Source organism: Mesoplodon bidens, assembly GCF_964165515.1.
Source record: "Mesoplodon bidens genome assembly, chromosome: 2".
In the NCBI taxonomy this organism is placed as follows: Eukaryota; Metazoa; Chordata; class Mammalia; order Artiodactyla; family Ziphiidae; genus Mesoplodon; species Mesoplodon bidens.
In genome coordinates, this window is record NC_138177.1 from 118808461 (window position 1) to 118828428 (window position 19968).

Here is a 19968-nt window from a genome sequence, read left to right on the forward strand (position 1 = left end):
AGCTGTATGAAATGCAGGGTATGGTTATTAAGGGATACTTGAATATGTGGTTACTGATGTACTTAGTTTAGGGAAGAGCAGGTCATTGTTCAAACAGAAAAGGTGTTAGATTTTAACAGACATAGGCATCCTTTTACCTGTGGGATTATAATGCATTTTATTATCATAGAGCTAAACTCAGGAGTTTGATATTCCTTAGAGTCCTGCTTTGTCTATGCTGAAAAGATACAAAGCCAAAGTAATATAAAACTGTATAAATGAAAGGAATGATCCAGAAGCCTCAGGGGTGTAATCTTGACTAAAAAAGGGCCAAGACTTCAAAACAGGTTGAGAAATGAGTAGTCTTTTTTCCTTACCACACTGTTATTATTAGCAATTACATTTGAAAATTTGAGGGCTGTTACTCACCAATCAGGAAGATAATTTTACACTTTCTCAAATCTTCCGTGAAACCTTTAAAATAAGAATAATTTAAGTTATACAGAAAGAAAAACTGTATTGAAACCCTGGTTTTATACTATATAGTATATAGTATTATATAGTATATAGTATTATATAGTATATAGTATAGTATAATATATGCTATCACATTATATATTATAGTATACAGTATTCTATATAATATATATAGAATAGATAGCATAGAGATAAAAGTCATGAAGGTGGTCAGTGAGAACTGAATCTTGGGAACCACTGCTTGAAGGCAAAGGAATGATTAGGGATTTTTGGCAAAGTGCAAAACTCTTCAGAGTTTGTGGAGCCCTAAAAGATTTCCAGTTGTCACATGATGTAGTAGGTAATCACGAAGTGGTTCATTTATATACACAATGCTACATTTTTGCAGGAATCCATTATTAGTTGAGTGAAAGGCCCAACCCTACCAGAGAGAGATAGAGACAGAGAGTGACAGAGAGAGAGAGAGAGAGAAGAGAGAGAGAGAGAGGGAATAGGGCATGAAGAATTGAGTTGGGGTAGAAGAAGAAGAAGACAAGGGGAAAAGAGCTGGAAACAGAGGAAAGAGGTGAATTTGGGGGTCTGGAACCATTTGGTTTTCACATGAAAGGATTTTTTGTTATTGTTCTCTGAAATCAAACAGGTGCTTCAGTCTCTTTACAGAGTAGCCCATGGTGACTGGAAAAATCGAGTATTATCTGGAGCTTTCTGTTAAAGGCAGATAGATTGATGCTTTTAACATGTGGAGCCAAATGGTCATCTCATGTTCTCCATACTTCTAGTTTACTTCTTTCTTCTAGTTTACTTTTATGAAGCTGAGCAACATTTAATGTATTTGTGATCTAGGAAAGTGGTTATTATTGTTAGTATTAGTATGGTTATCTTATTCCAGTTTAAAAAAATAGTTATTTTTTAAAAATTACTAGTTATTTTTAAAAATTAATGGTGGTACATTCATAAAATGATAGTACGTTCATACAATGTGGTTATTACAAATTAAGTTTATAGAGAGTTTTTAATGACATGGGAACATGCTTATGTTATGATAGGTACAAAATATTGGAGATAATGTTTGTATATACACATGTATTCTCAACTAGGTAGAAATAGGTATATAGACAATACACTGCAATAAAATAAACCAGAATGTTACCCATGATTATTTAGAGGTCATAAGGTCTTAGATGGCTCTTATTTTCTACCTTAAAAAAATTTCCACACGAATGTGTTAATTTTATAACCAGGAAGAAAGGAAACTTTATTCAGCAATCAGTCAATCCCCATCCAGTTGGGGCTGAGTTGATTATTTGCACTTGGCTCATGTTTATGTGCCTTTTCCTCATGAATCACCATTATGTCATTTGGTGACTGCAATTTTTACGTACTGCTCTTGCCATCATCATCAAATGACACTTTATCTACTACCTCATGCTCCTGGAGCAGCAGGATTAGAGCTGGGGTTATTTAGAAAGCCAATTCACTTACTTGTATATGCTCCCAGTCAATGTAAATATATTTCCACAGACCATAATTATAACAACAGTTATTTCAGAGTGGAAATGATAGAAGGTATTTTTTTCTAGGGCAATCATGAAACTTATCTTTTTTTGAACAAACTCAAATTCACATAATTTTATCTATTTTCAGTTCCATGTGTAGCTAATTATGGTTGGATTTTTTAGTTTTGGCAAGACTTTTAACATGACAAAATTATGAAGCAGTATAATTTGGGTGTTTCTTAGGTTGCATCCCAATGGTACACTGCAGAGTAGTAACCACGATGCAGGAAAAAGACTTTTGTGTTCCAATAAAATTTGAAGAATGGTGAATTAAAGATAGCCACCTCTCTTTCCTACAGGACATGTGGAAGTCTTGCTGTGCTCTTATACATTTGAATCTTCCAAAGGGGATTGGGTATTTTAACCGAGCATCCTCTGTTCATTGAGCATCTTGGGACTCATGTTCTCTGGGCAGTAAGGAAATGCACCTCTTAGTAAGGTGTCCCTTTGATTCTTTACATGGATCAAGAGGAGAGAGAGCCAAAGAGTCCCAATCTTAATCATGTTCCCTGGCTAAGGGAAGAGTACAAGCTGTTGGTAGATTATTATCTCTTAGTGGTGTTTAATAAAAAAGACATGCTCAGAGCTACTAAAATGACAACTTTGGTCTGATCAGTAAAGAAAGCTCACCTCCTATGGTGTCTTCTTCAAACACATTTAACTGGTCATCACCCTGTTTATAAAAAATCAAAATATTAGATAATACTAACAGACATTGTACTAAACTTCTTGCCAGCATTAACATACTTAACCTTCCAAAACGATTCTGTGAAGGAGGTACCATTATTACCCAGCTTTTACAGATGAAAACCATACTGATTTCAAGAAGTTAGTTGCCCAAGGCCACATAGTAGTGAGGGACAAAGCCCAGATTTAAACCTGGGCTGTCTGTCCCCAGAGTTCATGCTCTTTGTAATAGGTGCAATATCCTGCCTTTTTCCTTGGTGTATAACTCTCTGTGGTCAGAAAAGCTGATGTAAAGAAGACAAAACTGATAGAAGTACTTGAACCTCACTGATAGGAGGAGTACAGCTATTTTGCAGACAACTCCATGATTTACAGCTGGACTTGGCAAACTTTCTGGAAAGGGCCAGATAGTAAACCTTTTCAGCATTGTGAGCCATATGGTCTCACTACTTAACCAACAGCCTCAGTTTGCCAATCCCTGAATGAAAGCATGAAATAAGGGAGGTTGGGATGGCCAGCTTTGATTGATGCTTGCCTTTTAAATTTCCATTTTATTTTTTAATCAAACAGCTCCTCCCTTTTCCTTACAGAAAAACCCATGATGGTTGGGAAAAAAAATCCAGAAAGGAAATCTGTAAAAAGGCATTGGTGAGATTTCTCACTCCCACCTCTGTCTCTATCCATCCCACCTTCTCACTCCCTCATCCCTTAGAGATAACCACTCATAAAAGTTTTTTTTTTGGTTATCTTTCCAGATACACAAAAACTGACTTCTAGATATCTAAGGATACACTTGAGTATAACTATATGATCTTATTACCTCCATTACACAGAAAGAAGCAGACATATTATATATGCATATGTGTTTATAATATACATACTAATATGATAATACTGTTCTTCCCTTTGTTTTTTCACTTATCCATATATCCAGGAGAACCTTCTGTGTCCATACAGATGTTCTTGGGTTATACAGTATTCCACTGTATGGAAGGTACCATAGTTGTTATTGTTTTTAACTAGTTCTTTATTGATGGACCATTGAGTTGTTCACAATCTTGGACTATTTTTGAAAAAGTAGCACAATGAATAAACTCATATATATGTCATTTCACACATATATACCTGTAGGATAAATTCTCAGAGAGCGTGCTGTGCAGGCAAAGAATAAATGTATTTATAATTTTGATAGATGTTTCCAAACTGCTCTCCCTAGAGGCTGTGTAGTTTTTCAGGGACAGCCTCTGGCTCATGCTTTACTCCAGCCTCTTGCCTCTAATTTGCTTTGATACAGGAGTCAGTTAAATGAGGTTGCCTTGTTGTATTAATGCTCCCTTTAGGTAAACTGCCACAAAAGCATTTTATTTGAAAACAGAAACTTGCCATCCTTTTTTAGAACATACGCCTTCAGGGCAACTTTGTTGCCTGTCTTCCTAGATTTGCCTGTGTATCCAGAGCTATTCCAGGTGAGGGAAGAGTAGTCAATGGACTAGTTATTCAGGGACACATTTACATTAATTAACTCTGCTTTCCATGAATAGAAAAAAACATCCACTATTCCTCAGTGAGCCTCCCCCCACTTCCCTTACTGAAATCATTGCATTTCACATTATGCAAGGACCGTCTAATCCTACTCTACCACCCCTGCTCTCCCATTTTACAGATGAGGAAATTGGTAGTTGCAGAGGCCATGTGAGGGCCCCGTGGCCATATCATCATGTCCTTAGTGAGGCCAGGGTTGGAATGAGAACCACATCTCCTAACACACAGTCTGGCTCCTAGAGATTTAGTCCCATCATCTTAGCTACCATAGTGGATCTGTTAGTGTCCTGCTGCTCAGCTGGCTGGTACACCCATCCCCCAGCTGCTGCTAAGAGCACACAGGAGTCTGGTCCCTCCCTCAAGCTGGGATGACTCTGGTATAAGTTGTTCCCCAGGGGTCCCCTTGAGATCAAGTTGAAGCTAATATCCAGCTGGCTTCTCCCCCCTGCCCTATCCTGCATCTCTCCCTGTCTCACAAGAGCACACCTAATAACACACTTGCAAAGAATCCCCATCTTAGCCTCTGCTTCTAGGGAAGCCCACCTGAGACAGGGACCTATTTGAAGAAATTAATATGTCTGCCTAAGATGCAGCTACATAGAAAGAGGCTCAATAGCCTTTGCTGGAAAAGAATCGTTTAATCAGACTCTGCTTATTGCTTGTCAAACAGCTATTGAATATATTCAGGTAATGTTAAGAGGAAACCATGAGGTCTTTTCTCTCAATTTTTAATACTATTGTTGAATTATCAGACTTACACCCATCTTATAGACCAAACTGTAACAGATCTTTCTTGTACCTGGCTATTATGTCTTGGGAGTTTGATCAGGGTTATTCTGAATTCATAAAACAATGCGCCAGGTTGTAAAAGGGCCTTTCTGACCTTTATTTGGCTTCTTGAGTCTGACCTGCTTTTATCCACAGCTCTTATTCACAGTCTTCTGTTCTGCTTTGCCCAAGTGCTTCAGATGAGTCCCAGATTCATTTCCATGAATGCATTGATAGTGAACAAGTTTCTGGAGCATAGATGCAGCCGTCAAAAACTCTCCATCAGGAAAGTGCTGCACTGCACTCACTGACATGAAAACCCAGGTGAATGGGATGTTTGATTGCAGGGTGTTATTTTCCCGTAATGCTCAATAAACTTCACAAGTGATCTTTTGTAGATAAAATTTATCTGACATCTTAAACACACACACATACATGAAACAACCAGTGAAAGGCAAACACTTCTGGTTTTGGTGAAAAGATGTCATACAGCCTCCAGGGGCCCTAATTCTTTTCTCTTTTCTTTTCAAATGCTAGGTGTGTTCTGAATAAGAGGCATTAATTTCAGAATGTCAGTTATATAAGGTGCAAAATGTTAGATAAGCTTCTTGGAGAAATGGCTGATAAGGTGTTTATATCCAGTTCCACTGTAGCTGCATCTTCTGTGAGGCATTCTTGGAGAAAACACAACCCACTAACAACGGAGTTCCACCCTGGGTACCTGTGGGTGCCTCTGGGGGTTGCAGCCTTTTACCTTGTTGCTGTTCTATCCACTAAGCCCTTTGTTGCCTGTAAGTCTGAATGCGGGGTTAGGCTTTGTTGGTACAGTGAGACATAGAAGACTTTCTGCAGTGTAAAACTAGGCTTTGGGGGCATGAAGCTGCATACCAAATATGAAGAAACTTACAAAGAGAGGTAGTACAAAAACAGGCACAGATTTATGTAAGTGCCATTTGTGACTCACTAGTCTGGAACCCAGACATAGCCTGCAATGATGCTGTTAATACTGGTGAAGGTAGGAAAGCCTGCAGTAAAACCACTAGCCCCCAAAACCCAACTCAGGTTGCCACTTTTTTTTTTTTTTTTTTTGTGGTACACAGGCCCCTCACTGTTGTGGCCTCTCCCGTTGCGGAGCACAGGCTCCGGACGCGCAGGCTCAGCGGCCATGGCTCACGGGCCCAGTCGCTCCGCGGCATGTGGGATCCTCCCAGACTGGGGCACGAACCCGTGTCCCCTGCATCAGCAGGCGGACTCTCAACCACTGCGCCACCAGGGAAGCCCATTGCCACATTTTTTTTGTGCTAGGTATTTGATAATATATTGGTAGTTGATGGTGAGAAATCTAGAATCCTGTTGAACACATTTAGAACCTCAGGATAGGATTGGTGGCTTTATGGGGAAGCTGGATTTGGACTACAGATTGGTTTTGGTCTCTATCCCTCATTCCCAGTCAAGCCAGAGCCGTAAGGAGAGTAAAAGCAACCTGAATTCAACTTTACTTCCCTGCGTGGATCTGTAGGCAAGCAACTACTTCTGCAAGGCTGGATTCTGGTATTCTTTGTAGGAAGAGCAGCTAATTGGTGTGTGTTTGTGTTTTCCTTTTGGATCAGAGGTCCTATTATCTTCACCTTGAGATATGGATGTTTTGTCACTCCCAGTGCCTTGAATTATTGAATTTTTGGTGAGCAAGATCAAAACAACATAACTTCATAGATGGTTCTCCATCTATGGTGAAGTTCTTCATCCTGCTTTGATGTCAGCACAGCATCTGCTCCTGGTTATGGGACCAGCGCCCCTGTCACAAGCAGATCATGTCATAATATGAAGCTGACACTTAAACAGTGCTTTACAGCTCTGGCAGCATTTCTACAGATATAATCTTACTGGATCCTTGCTGCAACCCTGATAGGAATGATGTAACTAAAGTTCTGTTGCACCACTGGATTGGGATGTATCTGAGCTTCCACTGCTGTGCAGAGCTGGGCTGAGGACCGACCTAGTGCCCTGATACCAAGCTACATTTCCTCATCAGCATCCTCTTACTGTTATGTGTGTGTGTGTGTGGGGGGGGCAGTCATCAGATCCTCTACTGCCCCTCCTTGAGTAGATGGTGTTGATTTTTAAAATCCTTTTGGGGACAACAAAACAAACCTCCCCTGGGAAGGAGAGGGAAGTAGTAGGTCATTTTGGGAGTGTTTTCCTAGTTCTTGTTTGTATTAAACAGTGTGTGTGTGGATGTTCCTGGTGGCACAGTGATTAAGGATCTGCCGGCCAATACAGGGGACACGGGTTCAATCCCTGGTTCGGGAAGATCCCACATGCCACAGAGCAACTAAGCCCTTGCGCCACAGCTACTGAGCCTGCACTCTAGAGCCCGCGAGCCACAACTACTGAAGCCCATGCACCTAGAGCCCATACTCCACAACAAGAGAAGCCTCCGCAGTGAGAAGCCTGCGCACCACAATGAAGAGTAGCCCCCGGTTGCCACAACTAGAGAAAGCCCGTGCGCAGCAATGAAGACCCAATGCAGCCAAAAAATAAATTAAAAAAAACAACAACCAGTGTGTGTGTTTCTTGGCATAAAAAATGTGTATAGCTTCAAGTGGGATTATGAGAAAGAGGCTTTATATAACAATAAAATGCCACAGCAAAGATTAATTTTTGGCCCTAAAATTCACAAATACTGCAAAGAAAAAACTATTTTCTTTCTCTGGCACTGAGCACAGATAACAATCCATTTTTAATTTCTTTTCAAAATCCAAAAAAAATTGATTTCAAAGAGATTCTGTCGTTTCTGAGACAATGTGAGGAGCAGTGTTTTCTAACTTTTTCTTACTTCAACTAGTTCTAAGCAGATCATCCAAATTCTGGGAGAATCATGAACCATGAAATGCTAGCATATGAGGATTTTCTATTTAAATTTGTCTAAAGACACTATCTCTGATTATAAGAAGCAATAGCAGGGAAGTAGGGCTGGGGTTGAGGCTCAAAAGGTCCTGCAGTTCTCAGAAGGGTTCATCTTTACTGAGAACCAGAATCTTAACAGGAAAGAAGAATAAGTAAAAAAGAATAAATAAAATAGTACCATTTCCCCATTTTGGAACCTGAAAATGAGACTTTTGGATTCTCTTTCTTTATGCCTGTTAAGGAACAAAAACAGCAAAACACCTCACATAAACAATTTTAAAAATGGTTATCGGAACTGCTATTTGGGTAATATTTGGAGTGTTTGTAATATGTGTGATTTCATCGGATCCTCCAGAAAACACTAGCAGGTAAGCAGGTTTGCTATTTCCCATATTTCAGATGGGGAAACTCAGGCTCAGAAAGCTTATGTGACTTGTTCAGGATGCTCCAGCCAGTGGGGTTTTCTGATTCCCAAGCTCGTGTTCTAAACACCTCTCCTGCTGCCCCAGAAGGAGCATGATGACTTGTCTGTGTGTCAAGTGCAGGAGGACAGAGTGTATCGAGCGACTGCACTACACAAGGGTAGGGAACGCTCATGGTGTAACATGAATAGAGATGAAGATGGATTCATCTGCTAAAAGAGGGACTGAAGCTGGATCCTGTTCATCAGGTGATTTGAAAGTGGAACTCTCAAGTTTTACTGGTGAATGAAGTTTTGAAATTCCTCAGATCTTCAGCAGGAGAATATTGGAAAATGGAACAAAACCTACATTGTATCAGCAGGAAGAAGGGAGAATGGTCCTTGAGAAATGCTTTGAGTGTTTACAGTTCTTTTCTAAAAATGTTTTCATTTAAAGTAATGGGCAATTTGAAAAAAAAAGTATGGGAAATGGTATGTAATTTAATTACACCCAATAATTTATTTTACTGCAAGTTCCATTTCTCTTTCACTGAAGTCTACACAATTAGAGGTCTTGCTGTGGAAGTATTTGTATAATTGAGTAAATAGGGAGGAAAAAATATAGGGGATGCTAGGCTAGCCTTTTCCTCATCTTATTAAATTGCAGGTTCTCTACATGAACTACTTTAAATAGTGGTTTACAGATCTAGTTCTTAAGGAGGAATGGTATTTTTCTTCTTTTATGTATAAATTGAAATGTTTGTGTCTCTAGTAAGAAATTTTAAAGAAAGAAGTTTTTCCCTGATGTTTTCCTGTAAGTTCCTGTTTTCATCATCTCAAAAATACATCCAACTCAACTCATTGCTGGAAGAGTACAGAGGAAACACTTGGTCTTGGCTTCATGTGCCAGATTTAGCCTTAGGGCTTTGCAAGTCTTGTGGTTTAAAGAAGGGACCAAAGTTCTCATTCTGATTTCATCTCATTTAAAGTGAATGTTGGCCATAAAGTCACTCCTGACTAGAGTTTTACCAAGGAGAGTTATTTGGCCTTTACCACTTTTGTTTTCTGATTCCTTATGAAACAGAAATAAAATGGCAAAGCTTAGTGTGAATCTTTGGGAATTACAGAGCATATTGGCCTGTCTTGGGTACTTTTGTAGATGCTATGAGGATATAGGCTCTTTATGAGACAGCCTCAGCAAAATGGCAAATCAGATTATTAGATTAAAGCATACTGTATGTGTGTTCATGTGTTTTTCAGAGAGGAAAATATTGCACAGAATCATTCATCATCCTTTGTCCCACCATCTTTCTTTAAAAAGGAAGTAAGGTTGGGAGAAGGCGTATCTGGATGGGGTGAGCAAGTGGAGGGTTGGAAGAACTCCTTGCAAACTCCTGCTGATTCCTCTTCCTTCTGAGTCCTCTGCTCGTCACGGGTGTGCCCCCTGCTTTTTCGGTGGCCTGAAGTACTTCATGCTTATCACTATTACAGATGCAACAAACAGCTTTCCATGGACCACCCATACATCTACAGTCTAGCTCTGACCTTGCCTCTACTTCTCTCACTTTTGTTATTCTCCAGCTTCAACGTCTGTGTTCAGTTCCTTCAGGTTTTAGGGGGTAAGGCTGAGTGAGGAGTGGGACAGGGTTAGTTAGTGGCCGTGGAGCATAGAGCAAAGAGGAGCTAAAGATGATCTCCAGGCTGGAGCTGGGAATCAAAGAGGCAGGTCGAAAGAAGTGTTCTTTCCACTAGAAGCGATCACTAGACTTGAGACCATGGGGCTTAAGTCTCTACAAGTCCCAGGAAGGGTTCAGGAGGAGAGAGCTTGGAGAGACAGCGGGGCAGTTGCTATCTACAGCTGCTATCTACAACTTGGATAAAGTTCATGCTGTTTTTTTTTTTTTTTTTTAAAGAAGATGTTGGAGGTAGGAGTTTATTAATTTATGTATTTATTTTTGCTGTGTTGGGTCTTCGTTTCTGTGCGAGGGCTTTCTCTAGTTGTGGCAAGCGGGGACCACTCTTCTTCGCAGTGCACGGGCCTCTCACTTCTCGTGGCCTCTCTTGTTGCGGAGCACAGGCTCCAGACGCGCAGGCTCAGTAGTTGCGGCTTATGGGCCTAGTTGCTCCACGGCATGTGGGATCCTCCCAGACCAGGGCTCGAACTCGTGTCCCCTGCATTGGCAGGCAGACTCCCAACCACTGCACCACCAGGGAAGCCCAAGTTCATGCTGTTTTGCCCAAGCTAGTTAAGATAAACCCTACATGAGATAAATAAATCTATTCATTTTCCTAGAACTTGACCTGTTTAATCTGGCCTCTGAACACCTGCCTTCTGTGTTTGGAATGCCTTCCCCTTTACCCTGAGTTTGTTTACATTCTGCCTCTCCTCCCATCCCTCCTCCTCCCTGAGCCTTCTCCAGTCACTGCTGCATCAGCGAACTCCAGGTGCATCAGTAATTTGACCCAGAGCATCTGTGAATGGTAATAACAGCAACAGGAGCAGGTAACGTTTTTGGATCACTTGTTACATGCCAGGCACAGTACTGAGCACTTAACATGGATGAACTCATTTAACTGTATTGTTATTTAACTTCTTATGTGTAGGATTCACTTTCACAATAACCCCCTTGAAGATTGGAAGCTGTCTTTCATCTTTTTGTAACCCCAGTTACTGAGATGGAGGTGTGTTAAGTGAAGATCTGTAAATGATAAAGACAATGTCATTTTGTTTTTTCCAAAATTGGGGAAGAAGAGTCATATAGAAGATACAATGTGTAGATTTCTCCAGAAAGAAGGGCAGAAGTAACCTAAGGAAGAAAGGTCTAAATGTCTAAGGTCTATAGCTGTCCAACAGTGGAAAGGTTAATTTGGAAGGTGGAGAGCCCCCAGCACCAGAAGTATTCAAGCAGACATGGAATCTGCCAGTGAGGAGATTCCTAGACCTTGTAAGAGGTTAGACTACATGCTATCTAAACCAGCTTCCAATGCCGAGATTCTACTGCTCATTCAACAATTCTACAAATATTTATTGAGCTCTGTGGTAGACAGAATGATATGCACATCCTCAAAGATGTCCACCTCCTAATTCTTGGAACCTGTGGATATGTTATCTTACATGGCCAAAGTGACTTGCAGATATGATTAAGTTAAGGTTTTTGAGATGGGGAAATCATCCTGGATTATCTGGGTGGGCCCAGTGTAACCACAGGAAACATTATGAGAGGCAGGATGGACGCAATCAGAGAAAATGTGATAGCAGAAGATGTCGGAGTGATGCCATTGCTGGAAGGTGGCTACAAGCCAAGAAATGTGGGCAACCTCTAGAAGCAGAAAGAGGCAAGGAAATGGATTTCCCCCAACTACTCCAGAAGGAATGCTATCTTGCTGGTACCCTGATTTTAGCCCTGTAAACCCATTTTGAATTTCTGACCTCCAGAACTGTAAGATAACAAATTTGTGTTATTTTAATCCACCAAGTTTGTGGCAATTTGTTATAGCAGCAATAGGAAATGAATACAAGCTCCTCCTATATGCTAGGAACTATTCTGGATGCTGGGAATGTACTAGTGAACAAATAATTTTGACTCACTGACATATATCAGGTATTAGTATATTAGGTATTTGAGTTTGCGGCGAAGGGTTACAGATGATGTTTGTCCACGGAAGCTTTTATTTGAGCAGGATTCTATGTGGAAGAAGAATGGAGCCACTCTGGGTGGAGGTGGCATGGAAGGCACCAGAGCTCTGCCAGGGCCACCTCCTCTGCCCTCCTCCCTAAGCCCTTTGGCAGACACCCCTAGACCCCTACTCAACAGCCCACCTTCTTCTTGCAGGCTGCAGCCACCTCCCTCTTCAGATGCTGAAAATGCCAAATCCTTGCTTTCCCATCCTCTGCATGATGGGTACGGGCTTGTGGCCAAATCTGGGCCAAAAGGATGTAAAAAGCAATCTTTGGCGGGGGGATGCTTCAGAGGAGAGATTTCCTCCCTATTCAGAAGAGAGAGGGACACACACGGGGAGAATCAGCCTCACTCACCCATTCCAGTTTTGCAAATGGTTGTGTGGGGAAAAGCGCTGTTTGGAGGCACTGCTGCCATCTTGCGACCTTGAAGGGAGGTCTGCCCACACGCCGAGGAGGACGGATAGGAAAGAGGGAACCGGTCTGACCGTGTGTGGCCACTGCTGCACCAACCCCACAACCATTTATCCCTGGACTGTGGTTAAGAGAGAAAACCACCTTTTAAATTGTTTAAGCCAACTGTAGTTAGGTTACGTGCAGGCAACCTCACTGAATCCTACTGAATTTATTCACGGTTGCAAAATCCTTTCTTGGGTGAACAAAGGTGCAAATATATAGAATTTCAGTTTTTGCCTCTACCTGAAGGCATTTACCACTAATTGATACAGAAGTTATTAAAGGTTAATAATGTTCAGAATCCAGACTTAAAATCAGCATGTTTTAGAGCTTTTGGAGGACTCTAGTTCAGTACTCTAAGCATTTGGCCGCTATACAGGTCCGGCATGTACACGTGCTGAAACTGGCAGTCTTACAGTTTCCAGGAAGGATGCTTTGTTGCTGCTCTTCGTGCTTTTCCATTACAAATTATGATTCCTTTATACTCCTTATCATCCACTTAAGATGTGAGTTGTTTACTTAATGCTACCCTGTGTGGTAATACCTCTTTGCATTGATAGTCTTTGGGGACAGACTAAGATCAGCAAGTTCGATGGTTCACGGATAAACTTCCAGACTATTCCAGGTACAGAATTTGCGTCTCTAAACACCCCAACCTGCTGGTGCAATAACACCCCAATGTGCAGAGTTATTTTTTGGGGGGAAAGTGCTAACAGGTGAAGTAGGCAGTGGAGACAACTTTAAAAAAGCATTTCAGGGGCTTCCCTGGTGGTGCAATGGTTAAGAATCTGCCTGTCAATGCAGGGGACACAGGTTTGAGCCCTGGTCCGGGAAGATCCCACATGCCGTGGAGCAGCTAAGCCCGCGAGCCACAACTACTGAGCCCGTGTACCTAGAGCCCATGGTCAGCAACAAGAAGCCACTGCAATGGGAAGCCTGCACACTGCAGCGAAGGGGGTAGCTCCCGCTCGCCACAACTAGCGAAAGCCTGCGTGCGGCAATGAAGACCCAAAGCAGCCAAAAATCAGTAAGTAAATAAATTTATTTAAAAAAAAAAAAAAAGCATTTCAGTGCATTCTAAACCCTGAACTAATGTTTCCGTCATTTTATCATATTGGTTATAATAACAATAAATACATTTATTGGGCATTTTCTCATTTTCAGCCTACTGAAAAAGGTGCTATCGTTCCCAGTCTACATATTTGAAGCTGTGTCTTAGGGGTTAAGGGAGGTGCCTGAGTCATGGAGCTAATGTGAGGGCTGAGATTCGAACTCAGGTCCGTCTGATTCCAAAACCTGGGCACCAACATTTAAAACTATAGCTTCTTGGGCGCTAAGTTGGCCAAGTGGGCAAGAGGGGACGGTGGGTGGGGAAAGACAAGCCTCTCTCAGCAGGAAGAGCCCTCAGCTGCTGCAAAGGAGGAGCAGACCACACCCTAGAGGAGTCGCGGGAGGCCAGCAGGGCTGGACACAGAGTCGGGAGGCTGGGAGGACGGTGCGCTGAGGCATCCTGTGGGGCCTCAGGGCCACGGTGAGGACTCAGGTCTTACCCCAGGAACAAAGGGCAGAGAGGTATTGAGGACTGTAAGCAGAGACGTGACATGATTGGTTCCGTGTTGTATTAAGATCATTCCCTGAGGGCTTCCCTGTTGGCCCAGTGGTTGAGAGTCTGCCTGCCGATGCAGGGAACGCGGGTTCGTGCCCCGGTCCGGGAAGATCCCACATGCTGCAGAGCGGCTGGGCCCGTGAGCCATGGCCGCTGAGCCTGCACGTCCGGACCCTTGCTCCGCAATGGGAGAGGCCACAACAGTGAGAGGCCCGCGTACCACACACACACACAAAAAAGATCATTCCCTGAACCATGGCTTAGAGGTGTCCTTCTGTCTAAAGTGATGAGAGAAATGCCCACACCAGAGGGTGGTGGCTAAGAGGAAATGAGGCAATTAAAAGTTTTATAAATAGCAAATTATTGTACACATCTAAGGTGCTCTTATTATATCCTTTGTTTCTTAGTATATCAGGCAGGAGTTATTTTTTGTGTCTTCAGAAAAGTAACATCTCTTGTTTAATGTTCTAAGTCTTGGGTGCTAGAACCCACCCACTATTCCCACCTACTTTTCCCTTACAGGATCCACTCCACTACCTTAACAATAGAAATCTATAAAAGCGGCCTTCCGTGGAAGTTGGAAGTAAGCAAATGTTACCTCAGAAAATTCTGAGATGAAATCTGGGGCTCACGTTCCCAACCACGAAGACAGCAGGCCTAGCATCTGGCTTGGCAGGGAAAGGGAAGCAGGACACGCTACTTGAAATGCAAAGTGAGGCGCAGAGTCTTAGGAAAGACTTGGGGAAAATATCTCACCACACGTTACCTTCTTTCTTTCTTTTTAAAAAAAGAATGTTAAGCTCAAGAACAACTAGAGTACATTTTTCTTCCTTTTTTTCACTTAATTGAGCAGTTGCCACAGCAACTCAAGAACAGACTACTCACTGCCTTCAGTGAATTGCAGATACACATTTTTCATCTACTGAAAGTGGCAGTGAGCTTTTAAAAAAAGGTAGTCTTGAGCTGTTGCTTTTTTTCCTGGCCTGATATCAGTATTCTCTCTCCATAGGGACCTGAAGTGGCAGCACTTTGCTTTCATGAATGAGAAAAATATGTCCTGGGGAGAGAGGGCTTAGAAATTTCATCAGGATTTGGACCTGCCAGCCAGTCAACAATACCCCTCCCGGCTCATCTGTGTCATTGTCTGCTCCCACATACCCTCCTGGCTGTTCCCCTGTGCGCACAGCCATTTCCAACCTCGATACTCAGCCTTTTATTTTTACCTAGAATGACCTGCCTAGCTTCCTACAACTCCTCTTGTTAGAAGGCCCATTTTAAGACTGAACTCAAGAATCTCTCTCCTTCCTCTCATTGGGATTAATCTCCTTCTCCGATGTGCTCACAGAGCATGTTATATCTCTGTGAGAGTGCACACCGCATCATACTCTCAGTTAGTTGTGAATTTTATTTATCTTTTCATCTTCCACAGTGCCTTGAACATAGAACATAGTAAGTGGCTCCCTCCTCACTAACTCATAGCACTTCTATAATTTCTCAATGCAATGAACATTTATTGGACTCTCTGATCAGCCCTCATCCTGCCCCTAAAATGTGACTCTAGCCACCGGTGACTGGATCAGCAGTGCACCCACACCAAGTCTGGACAATTAACATCCTTCCCTATGAATTCAGATGGAGAGAGATTGGCTTCTGTGTTGGCTGGACCAGTTAGTAGACCACAATGTAAATACGACTAGCAAAGAAACAGGTCTGCAGAGAGAGAAAAGAAGGTAATGCATAGAGGGGTGCAGACATACAGTGGAGGGAAATTCTTAATGGCCTTTCAGCACCTAATCCAGCATTGTTCCAAGTGCTTGGGTACATTCTTCTTTGGATGTGTGAGAGGTCCCCAAAGCTTTATGATAAGTTTACCTTTTTGCTGAAGCTAAACAGGTTTTTGTAACTTGCAACCAAAAGAATCTTAACTAAGGTACACACATAATGAGGGTATGTTTTTGTAACATGCTTATCTTTCCCACAAGCCTGAGATCTTTGAAGGTAAGGACTAAGAGAATCTTAATTAAATTTGGTAACCCCAGAATCTGGCACTGTGTCCGGAATTTAGTAGGTGTTAAATACGTAGCTGTTGAATTGATATATTGACAATTTCTTGACTCAGATGAGATGCTTTATAAAAGCACTAAATCAATGTGGGCCTAACTTATTATTAACAGACTAACTCTGCTGAGCTCTGGTCACTTACTCCTCTCCAGAGGAGAGGGGGAGTGTTTGGGAGAATTCTCAACTGTTCAGAAGTCAGGCAGGGAGAAGGGGTGCTAGTTATCGGGCCTCCCTCAAACATTAGGAGGGAAGAAGAAGGTCCTCCCTCCCACATTCTCCTGTAATTTTTTGAAATGGTTCATTAATTCACGCCCAACTAATCCATATTTATGATAATCCCACAGGATTATCCATTAAGATCAGAATTCTTTGCATGCCATAAGAAAGGATTTGATGTTAAGCTTCAGATAAGGCAGCAGGGATACAATTAAATTAGTCAAGAGAAAAAATTTTCAGATAACCTGAGGCAATGCAGTTTACCACAGAATTGATATAAATTACTTTTCTTCATTAAAGCAGGGTTCAAGTTATTAATAATAATATTCCTAGCTTATCTCAAGAATATTTTCAGCAAATCCAGTTTTATTATTTTAAGGTATAGAGACTTACAAAATTCCAAGATTATTGTGTTTTTTTCTACTTTTATGCAACTACTCAAAAATGGTGAGGAAGCATATTGACTAGTATTGAAAGAGGTTCACAACATAGTATTATGTGAATAAATAGGCAACTAAAGAGAAGAAATACTGTGATCCCATTTTTATAAAAATGTATGTATACACAAAAGTTCTTTGTAAAAATTTAAATGTTAGCATATTAAATGGTTTAAATGTGGGTCCATGGTTATAGATCCTTTTCCTTTTATTTGTTTCATTTTAAATATTTTTATTATTTTTTATTGTGGTATAACTGACATATATTAGTTTCAGGTATACAGCATAATGATTTGATATTTATATATATTGCAAAATGATCACCACATAAGTCTAGTTAACACCTGTCACCATACATAGTTATAATTTTTTCTTGTGATGAGAACTTTTAAGATCTACTCTCTTAGCAACTTTCAAAAATGCAATACAGTACATTATTAACTATAGTTGCCATGTTATATATTACATCCCCAGGAGTTATTTATTTTATAACTGGGAAGTTTGTACCTTTTGACCCCCTTCACCCATTTCACCTACTTCCCCCCAGCCCCTGCTTCTGACAACCACCAAATTTGTTCTCTGTATCTATGAACTTGGGTTTTTAAAAAATTTTTAAATTCCACCTGTAAATGATATCATACAGTATTTGTCTTTTTATTTTTTAACATCTTTATTGGAGTATAATTGCTTTACAGTGGTGTGTTAGTTTCTGCTGTATAACAAAGTGAATCAGCTATACGTATACATATATCCCCGTTTCTCCTCACTCTTGCATCTCCCTCCCACCCTCCCTATCCCACCCCTCTAGGTGTTCACAAAGCACCGAGCTGATCTCCCTGTGCCATGCAACTGCTTCCCACTAGCTCTCTGTTTTACATTTGGTAGTGTATATATGTCCATGCCACTCTCTCACTTCATCCCAGCTTACCCTTCCTTTTCCTTTTAAATACATCTTATAATTTCTATAAAATAAACATGTACTACTCAAGTAAAAAAAATATTAAACAGAAAATTCAGGACTTACATATAACTCATCCATTCATCCTTCCACCCATCCACCCATCCACCCATCCATTCATCCATCCGTCCATCCAGTTATTCAACAAATATTTGTTAAGCACCTACAACGTGCCAGGCCAAGTTAACCCAGATCAAGACAGTGAAAGTGTTCCTTGGCCTGTTCATCTTCTTGTGTGGAAGCTGTAATGGTAAAGTTTATGATGTGGATAATATAGACCATCTTGTCTCTTGTCTACAACTTTTTAGTAGGATAAGAGCTTATGGACCTTGGAAAGACAGGAAATAGTCTTAGAAAGTCAGAAATGCTTTCTACTTTGTTCGTCCTTCTGCAAAGAAAATTACTGTTTGTACTTCTACAAAGACTACTTACTGTTTGTCCTTCTACAAAGAAAATTTTCTGTTCTTCAAATGATATTCCTAGTATATTTTGGTTGACCCCCTGAATCATTTTAAGCCAACTTGAAATGTAGATTGGCAGGATTGGCAAATTAACTTCCAAAAGACAATGGGTATTATGTTTTTTCATTTTTACTGGTGCTAATGTGCATGAGCAAATAAATGAATGTTCTAATCTGGGTTTGGTAAGAAATCCCTGTTTAAAGGATGGAGGAGTGTGTCTACATAAAAATATCCATTCTTTCTTTGTCATGCTTTGTATATTTCCTGTGACATTTATTATCATTTTAAAAGCTCTTCATTTGATTCATCTTTTGCAATGAAGCTAGGAATGATATAATCTCTATCTACCCCTTTGCTTATTTTGTGCATATGGTGACCCATTCTGTTAAGGTCCGAGTCACTTTATCAGCATCCATTGGACACAGTCCCTGCATTTGAATGTGTTCTTTTTTCTGTCTTGATGACTTTTTTTTTTTTTTTTTTTCTGTACGCAGGCCTCTCACTACTGCGGCCTCTCCCATTGCGGAGCACAGGCTCCGGACGTGCAGGCTCAGCGGCCACGGCTCATGGGCCCAGCTGTTCCGCGGCATGTGGGATCCTCCCAGACTGGGGCACGAACCCGCATCCCCCACATTGGCAGGTGGCCCCCCAACCACTACGCCACCAGGGAAGCCCTTGATGACTCTTTTATTAAAGAAATTTTTATTTATATTCTTGGACAAGATCTAGAACTGTGTCGTATTTTTGAGATTCTAGATGTACCTGAGGCCTGAAATGATCACTCTGCTTATTGGAAGACTGAGATTTACAGCCTTCACAGATTTCTCTGAATGTCAGTGTTTCCACTTGGTACGTGCACAGTACCAGATAAAAGATTTTAAGCTTTATTTCTTTAAAATAGGATAAAATTTTTTTTAATTTAATTTAAAATAAAATTAAAATTTTAATGATTCAAAAGTCACAGATATTTAAGCAACTATTTCCTAGCTCAAGAAACTTAAGATAAATTTAAATAGTATCTCTTCTTCCTGTCCCAGCTCCTTATATTAGTAATGATGATAATAATAGCTCCCATCGATTGAGGCCTTACTATGTGCCAAATACTGTGCTAGGTGCTGGGGGTGTAGAGGTGAACAAGACAATGCTCATAGGTACGCATTAGATCTGTATGTAGTTCTCGAAGTGTGGTTCCTGGAGTCGAAGCATCAGCATCACATGGGAACTTGTAAGAAATGCACATTCTCAGACTGTATCTCAGACTTACTGACTCAGAAGCTGTAGGGGTAGATATAATGACATGAATTCTTTTTTTTTCCTTTTTAAATTTTTATTTTTGGCTGTGTTGGGTCTTTGTTGCCGCACGCAGGCTTCCTCTAGTTGCAGCGAGCGGGGGCTACTCTTCGCTGTGGTACGGGGGCTTCTCATTGGGGTGGCTTCTCTTGTTGTGGAACATGGGCTCTAGGCACATGGGCTTCGGTAGTTGTGGTATGTGGGCTCAGTAGTTGTGGCTCGTGGGCTCTAGAGCTCAGGCTCAGTAGTTGTGGCATATGGGTTTAGTTGCTCCGTGGCATGTGGGATCTTCCTGGACCAGGGTTTGAACCAGTGTCCCCTGCATTGGCAGGCGGATCCTTAACTACTGCGCCACCAGGGAAGCCCTTACATGAACACTTAAAGAGAGGGGTAGGATGGTCAGAGTCAGAATAGGAGATGTAAGAAAGTGGTAGTTGTCAGAGAGGGAAGAAAGGAGGGAGGGAGAGGGATAGACAATTTGAAGATGC

The 19968-nt window shown here is 41.3% G+C and overlaps 1 protein-coding gene across 6 annotated transcripts in view; it reads right to left on the bottom strand.

The window, feature by feature from the left end:
* AK5 (adenylate kinase 5) overlaps positions 1–19968 on the bottom strand; it is a gene marked incomplete at its 5' end in the record, with an annotated part of 255112 nt that overhangs the window by 67094 nt on the left and 168050 nt on the right. For 5 of the 6 annotated variants that reach the window (XM_081225212.1, XM_081225213.1, XM_081225210.1 and 2 more), the window contains 2 exons: positions 409–453; positions 2643–2685. The exons of the other annotated variant lie outside the window; for it this stretch is intronic. In XM_081225212.1, coding sequence (XP_081081338.1) covers positions 409–453; positions 2643–2685 — 88 coding nt within the window. The remainder of the gene's footprint in view (positions 1–408; positions 454–2642; positions 2686–19968) is intronic. 6 annotated transcript variants of the gene reach the window in all.